Source organism: Bombus affinis, chromosome 5, assembly GCF_024516045.1.
Source record: "Bombus affinis isolate iyBomAffi1 chromosome 5, iyBomAffi1.2, whole genome shotgun sequence".
Lineage (NCBI taxonomy): Eukaryota > Metazoa > Arthropoda > Insecta > Hymenoptera > Apidae > Bombus > Bombus affinis.
The window spans coordinates 6,102,521-6,110,655 of NC_066348.1; the positions used below are offsets into that span (position 1 = coordinate 6,102,521).

At 30.5% G+C, this 8,135-nt stretch overlaps 1 protein-coding gene across 7 annotated transcripts; it reads right to left on the reverse strand.

The window, feature by feature from the left end:
- Positions 1 to 485: 485 nt before the first annotated feature.
- Positions 486 to 6,518, reverse strand: LOC126916661 (F-box only protein 7-like). Of its 7 annotated transcripts, XR_007710681.1 has the most exons (6): positions 6,201 to 6,518; positions 5,864 to 6,124; positions 5,526 to 5,792; positions 4,913 to 4,997; positions 4,054 to 4,189; positions 3,186 to 3,800 (listed from the first exon to the last, which is right to left on the reverse strand). XR_007710681.1 is itself a non-coding variant. In XM_050722693.1 (5 exons), exons 1-5 carry the CDS (start codon positions 6,380 to 6,382, stop codon positions 4,118 to 4,120), a joined length of 867 nt encoding a protein of 288 aa, XP_050578650.1. In that variant the 5' UTR covers positions 6,383 to 6,518; the 3' UTR covers positions 3,981 to 4,117. The 7 variants fall into 7 exon arrangements, 3 of the variants coding, with proteins under 3 accessions (XP_050578652.1, XP_050578650.1, XP_050578651.1); XR_007710683.1 differs by lacking the exons at positions 4,054 to 4,189; positions 4,913 to 4,997 and adding an exon at positions 486 to 1,072 and having other exon boundaries at positions 3,719 to 3,800; positions 6,201 to 6,515; XR_007710684.1 differs by lacking the exons at positions 4,054 to 4,189; positions 4,913 to 4,997 and adding an exon at positions 486 to 1,075 and having other exon boundaries at positions 3,719 to 3,800; positions 6,201 to 6,515.
- Positions 6,519 to 8,135: the final 1,617 nt, after the last annotated feature.

Below are 8,135 nucleotides of genomic sequence, written 5' to 3' on the forward strand. Positions count from 1 at the left end.
TGGATATCTATACGCTTTCAATAAAAGTTACAACCGACAAAAGTGTAAAACCCGCACCATTTCGAAAAAATATGAAAGTTATGAATGGATAGGTAATCACTAAGATTTTGCGTACTTGCAGAGACTTTGCAATCCTTCTCATAAAAATTATGAATCCAGAAATGATATCTTATTTCATGAAGTAGAAATGCGATCAATCAAATCCCTCAACAGCTACTAAGGAATATCACGAAGAAGATTTTCCAACATCCTATTCTACTCCAACATCTCGACGACCCTTAGTTCTCCTAGACCTTCCAAAACAAATATTTTTCGTTTAAATAAATTCGAAGCAGTTTGTAATAGAAATTCTCACCTCCTTGCAGGTATTCTAACATTTTTATAAAATATCGTGAAGGAAGTCTTCCAACACCTTGAAGATTCTGTCTTTCTAATTTTTAATTTTATTCTCCGAATACTTTATGTCGAAATAAATTTGAACGAGTCTATAATAAAAATTCACATGTTTATTAACGTGCCCTTGTAAAAAGTACAAGATAGATAGATAATCAATGTTTGATGGACGGATGTATTAATCTCTGTAACTTTATCTAGCGTCGGAGATGCAACAGTCTACTTTTCAACAATAACAGAGTTGCATTTTAAACATATGAAGCGTCGATGCACGTGGCAAATTATTTATACCCACTTGCATAATGACAAATCGAAGCTCATATCGGGGATTGTTAATGATGAGTATGATCTCGCGTTAAAAGTTACCGCGTAATTAATTGATTGCTTATTGACTATAATAATATTTGGAACTACAATGGAGACGATCGTTTCCATTTTGTCGTAAACCGCCACTAGTTTCCACGGTGTACAAAGACAAATTTTCATTGCTGATACACCAGATCGATAGGTGCAACCAGGTGTGCTTCCATCTGACGTATCGACCAGAAGTGAAACACAGTAGAGCAAGAGTGAAGCAGTTGTTGCCTTGGTTATCACTCACCGGTATCACCATTACTCTGTGTCGTCGTTTCCTCATTTTGGGTATCATCGTTGGTTAGCGGTGGCTTCGTTATCTCTTCTGCTGAAAAATAATTTATGAACATTATAAATTTGTATAATTAATTGGAAAAAATTTAATTCATATGACAGTAAGGATATAATTAAAGGAATGATGCTATAAAACCAAAAATAATTAAACAACATTTAAAAAGATATAATTAATTCTATTTGAAACAAATGTTTGAAAATGTTATACAAATATTTGAGAGTAAAGATTAGAGGCGTATGAAGACAAGAACTTTGCACATGTTTATACTGGATCTTCAAAAATATTTATTTAAGAAAAATCTTCTATATACATAATTTTATTTGATTAACACTTCTTTGTGTATCATCGATAAAGTATGTGTCAGAGATTACCGATTTTACGCTTTCCACAGTGTAGTCTAGACCATTCAAAATTCTTGTCGAGGTTTCCAGGTGATCTGGAATCTAGACTAGATTTCAGTTATGAACTAATAAATGAACTACATGTGTATTAGTACAGATGAGAATAAATCTGACAATGCTTTTTTCTATTTCACGTTTCAGGATCACCTGATTTCTTATCATTTTCGTGTCGCACACGACATTATCAATTAAGTATAGTAATGGTTCGAATCAAAACCTAATTTTTCTATGAAATTATAAATACATTATAGAACAGGACACTTCGTAATTAGAAAATAAAGAATGTTGTATGTCTATAGCATTTCTGTTCATCGTTATACAAACTGAATGGAGAGCGGTTGATAAAAAGATAATTTTCAATAGAAGCTACCATGCTTATAACGTATTGTATTTACCTATTTTTCTTGCTTACGATTAGAGTCAGTAATAGATATAATGTTCCGATCTTGTTAAATAAATCAACATAAGAAGATAAATTAATAATTAAAGTAAAGTAATGCTTTAACGTAGTCTTATATGACATAAAGCAGAATTATATTCGTGTAAACATAGTAGATTCATATACATATTTACTACATAATTGTTGGACGACGGTATACGCTTAAATAAGTTAAAAACTTTATAAATTGATATAAAGTATTATGGTAAATAATAAAAATTCGAAGTTTATAGTAACACTCTGAAAAATCCAAAAATCTAAAATTTAAATAATATATCAATTCTTTCCCCTTTGGAAGATGTAGTATTGCAATTTTTATTTCATATCGAGTAGAATTTTTATACAGTATGGAACAGATAAAGTGTTAGGTATAGGCTATTTTCCTCGAAACCATTACAGATATCAACTTGAAGTTTTCAAACGTTAAATGGTAAAAGAGGCTAGCATCTCACAGTATAAGATATTGTGAGGGTGACTTTCTTAAGACAGAAATATGTACTATCCCCATTTCTTTTTATCTTATACAAGAAAATATCTTATGCAACGAAAGTTCCACGAAGGCGTCGGAAAACATTAAAAAAAATTTATTCTGCTTTGAAAATTATTTCTGAAATAATTTAACGTCAGTTGTTTATTTTTTATTGAGCTATGTAAAGGAAAAAGTGATTACAACGACACTGACTATGAAAAAGGAAATTAAAAGATGAAACAATATCTTACAGCCTAAAGTGTTAATCCCTCTATACTATTTAACACCAAAAAATTTCAAGTTGATATGATAGCTTCGGAGAAAACAACTTGTAATAATTTTATCTGCCCCACCTATATGTACATTTACCGTGCCCATTGCATGATTAACGATAACTGGTCAACTTCATTTTTATAACATAATTATTTCCATCATAAACTAGCATTTAATATAATATTAATATAATTACAGATGAAAAACTAATGACATGAAACTTTAAATGTAGTTGTAACTTGCAATAAATATGTGAATTATAATGTTAATTATTATAATAAATTGCCGAAAGTATAAATGTGCAGTAATAATCTAAAAATTATTGATTGTTATAATAGGAAAATCAAATTTCGACGTATCAAAAGTTTTGCCCTCTCTCCAAACATTCACGATGATTTTGAGTGATACTACAGCGGGAGATCGTTACTACTACCTGAGCTTCGCAGCGTACACATCGACAACACGGAAACTTATATTATCGTAAGCTGGGCGATATCTAATATTTATAATACTTTATTTATAGCAATTAAATCACGGATTCATTTCTATAACATTCCTAAATATTATTTAACATTGTCAATAAATTATTTTATTTCAATAATATTTTCAAACATTACTTAACAATTTTAAAAATCCGTTTATAACAACATAAAATCATTAATTTAATTATTCACTACCTTTAAACATTATTCAACAATTTTAATAAATTCCTTATAATAATGAAATAATTATTCTATTTCTATAACATTTCAAAACACTATTTAATATTTTAATAATTTATTTTCTGTTCTGTTCCTTTCTGCCATCAAAGCGTGTCCTTTATAAAACCGATAGAAGAATTTGAGAACAAAAGAAACAACGTTCATAGACTTAAGCAAAGAATTTGTAGCAACTAATTTCCAATTTTACGACGGTGAATCGCATGGTTTGGTTTCTTCGGTGATTGGTTAAAGATTCAAATATGATAATCTGAACTGAAATGCGACCTCAATTTTAAACTGAAAAGCCATTCATTGCAGCGAGTGTCATCACACTCGTGCAGGGTAGGTCTTGATAATTAATATTTTTCAATAGTTTACGTCACAATAATCTACCTTCGTATGCATGCTTCTCACTTATTTTTCTTACAATTAGCGGATTTCAATCGACTACTGTAAGCTGTAGTATTCCGTGTTCCTGAGAACATAAAGAATAAAATTATTTAAAATTCAAATATAATACAAGTGTTCTTAAGAATTCTCATATATATACTCTAGTCTACTCTCCTTAATAAACTATATACTAAATTGTAGTTAATAATGTGATATAATATTACGTATATATATATTATATATTACACGTATATACACACATATCTATGTATATAAGATATATATTTTAGAGAGTCTGAATTTGTGCAATACATTTTAAAAACAATCTTTATGCTCACGTATATCTGTAGATATTATATTAAACTCAAGCTTGTGTAAATGCCACAAGCTTTTTCAAGATATTCAATTTCCAATCAATGGGATTAGGGGTCCAGGATGGGTCTCGTATGCGTAGTCACCTCTTCGTGGTGAGACCTGGTAATTAATATTGTTTTCCAAAGATTAATCTTTACAATAATGTTTTTATATCAACAAATTAATCTTTAGAACACGATATGAAGCTAAGAACTACGCTCTCTGTAATTCAGTGTAGATCGCAAAAAATTCCCATAAATATCTTAGGTAATTTAGCCTGTACTACAGTTACTCGTTAACAAGTGAACTATTAGTACTTGACGTGGAATGCCCTGGAAGGCGTGCATTTTAGTCTTAACTACTTATATGATAGGCATATGCAATATATACATGTAATTAAAGAAACAAATTTTAAATACAGGTTTTCGCCATCTATCGATCTAATCCTTAATGTAAATAAACGATTACCATTCGGCAAATTTTTATTTCTAACAATAGGATTGCATGCTTGTATACATTATGTCATTAGAAATATACTCATGCTGGAAATTATATCACACTGCTCATTTGTTTGCTTAGAATAAAAATTTATAAGAATAAAAATATGTACTTTCTAATCATGATAGATGATTTCAATTTTTCAAAATATTTAGATATTATATTAATTTTCTCCTGTTAAGTGAAACAATTCTCATAGAAAGTATTCTTGCGTTTTTTATAGCTAGACACGAAATTCTATATAATGCCAGGTCTATCTTATAGTTAATTAATGGTACTAGGACTATTTGTGTTGCAATTAATTGAGTAGTTCAAATTATACTTTATCGAAAATTAAAATAAAACCTTCTTGCGGTAATTACGGCCAACAAAATAGCTTTTCCGATATGTTCCGGGAATTAGTTTCTTGGAACAACAGTTCAGTGGTAATCTGTAAATTGCGATTATGAAACTCATATTTGTGCCACGATGCATTCAAGATAATCAAACCGTGAAGTAATAATCTTTAAATATGTGTGAATGCTATACATAAGTAAAAGTTAAAGTATTATCAAATTATTATATAGAAACGAGGTTGAACGAATAAACATAAGCATTTGGAAATATCACATATACCTGTTATATAATTCAATAATTGTTAAACATTAAAATAAACACATTAAAATAAAATTAATGTTAAACGTCCTAGTACTTACAAATAACCTTAGTATTACAAGACTTTTTAATTTATAATTTATTTTTTTCACACACGTTTTTCACAACAATGTTTATAACATCATGAATTTTTTACAAACATATTTTACAAAATACAATATCTGAATACAAAGGATAATAAATTAAAAAATATTTATTACACCATTTTAAAACATTGCCCTTGTCATGCATGACTTGTGCTTTTTTCTTTGTTCTTTTAAATAGTTAAAGGTTTAACGGTTTAAGTAGTTTTTTGTTTTTGTACCTAAAACGATAGCAGTCTTTGCCATTTGACACTGTACGATAACATCCTGGAAAATCCCTATATAGTAAATCCTTCCATAATTGTGATTCTGAGCATATATCATGGAATTCTCTACAACACTGTGCCATCTTTGTTATACTATAGGCATCTAGCAGTCTTAAAATTCTGAACTTCAACTCAATTGGAATAGTTTGAAGACTAGGACCCATCACACCAGCTTTGATAAATAGATCTTTACGCACTGGTGTAGACAATTGATCCTTAAACCTATTAAACAATTTAATAAGAACAAATATAATCATTTTTAAACAATTAACATAGCTATAAGTTTATTATACCTGTGAGATATTGCTTTAAGATTCATGTACCGTCCACAAAGATCACTCGAGTAAGGATTAACATACTTCAGAGTCTGTACACTTATACTGTAAGTTGTTTTTCCATCCATAAGGGGAAAAAAATTCAAAATCAATGTGTCTCCCAGAGGGACTACAACTAGTTTGCATTCTATATCAGGAACGCTTTCTAGTTGAAAATACATTTCATATATTCCCGTGTCTCGCGATTTCCAACTTTTTGGTATATAGAGTAGTTTTGGACTGTGACAGATGCATTTTACAATATACAATAATACAATTGATGACTAAAAAATACGCTATCGACGATAATGCGTACCATTGTGGCCGGTCACTATATGACGATGATAAATAAAAACCAGCCTCTGCTAACAATACTATTATTAAAGCAACAATATAATCGTGATGCGTGGATTCTCTGTCTAAATCGTTTAATATTCTTTCTAACGATGGTGCTAATTTGGTACGAGTACATTCTTCTGCTAAAATTGATTTCAACATTATATTTTCCTAATATAATTTTAACCTCTGAACACACAAGTTACGGTACAATGTCTATCACTGCACTTATAATGTTTTGTTTATAGTAAGTTAGGTTACTTCATGGTTGCACCACTAACGCCATCATTTCATACTAAAAGATCATACCGCGCCATCTGTTTCAATTTTATGAAATAAATTTTTATTCAATATTTATTTCTATATTTATTAAGAATATCCATTTTCTAAATAAATATTACAGAGTCAGATATTTATATTGGAATATATTAATTTTATGATTATATTTGTGTATTTCAAACGGTCCGATTATAGAATAGTTGGACTTTTTATATTTTGTGGCGACCTCTCTAAGAAAACATACAGGTTGTAACAGATCAAAATCGAAAAGACAAAAAAATATCATACATTTAATGAATAGCAATTTATTTGTATATACTATACGTTCTAATGCAGTTTAATTTGTAATCACGTATAAATTAACATACGCAGTCGAGCAACATAGCAATTTTACAGATGTCAGAACATATCGGTATATGGTAACAGAAATGACAAGTTATGGTTAATGTTTTGTCACGTTACAGGAGTGCAACCAGTTTGAGTGATGTAGATAGATAACGTGCAAGAAGTCCCGCGTATCTAATACCTATATGGTTTACAGCTTATCGCGGATATCTTATGAGTGTGTCATTTTTTCGTCGATAAGAGAATTTGTCATGTCACTTTCTTAGTGATTAAATTACTGTACCCATTTACAATTGTATTTCTTAAATCAATTTTTCGATATTTAAAACAAAATTAACGAAATTAACTGCAGAAATTATAGACTTCTGCGATGCTTTCGATAAACAGCGCGTTAACAGCTTTCTTGTTTAACAGCGCCACCACGAAAATTAAAAATTCGAAGCCAGTCAAACGAAGATAAAATAAATAAAATAAAACCGGTATAGGAACTCGTTGCGTTTTTTTCATGGGAATGTCTCAACGAACTCGTCGCTAACGGTGAACAAAATCAATTACACACATTGCCAGTTATACGTGTACATAGATTAAATTTAAACTTGCGTACTGCTTGAGGCAAACCAGATTTGTGCGTTTACGATCAATTTCAATCATACAAATAATTACTCTGATTCAGAAAGTTGTTTCACGGTGTCTTATCCATCTGTCTGTCTAGCAATAATCCTTCCGCCAGTAACGTAATGTTAAATCTCTCAGCCATAACGATTTACAATAAAACTCATGCATAAATATAATGTTTGAAACCTAATGCTCGCAAACTAATCAAACAGAAAATACTATCAGATATGAATCAAATAAAAAAGCACAAATATATCAATTTATTATCGGTGAGAGAAAGGACTGATAAGATTAAAAATGCTATGTTGCAATAAATCGTCATCGAGAAATCGTCATTTTAAAAGTAACGCGTCAAATTTTTTAACAAAACCTTTTACGAATACCAGTTTGTGATAAATGTCATCGGTGATTCGCCGACATTTTTGACACTTAGTACGCGCGAAAATTAAGTCGTATAGGTGAACGATGAGTCACGTGATCGACGACGACATGTTAGTTAGAAAATACCGGGATAGTGAACAGGCCCAGACGGGCCCATAAATATCCCTGTACGCTCCTGTTCGGCATGCGAGAGCGCTCCGTACCACTTGTTGCATGGCCGCGCTCGACAGTCGCGTTTGAATAAAATAGCTCTCAAACTGCTACGGGATATTTTAGCAGGGCTAACATACCGGGA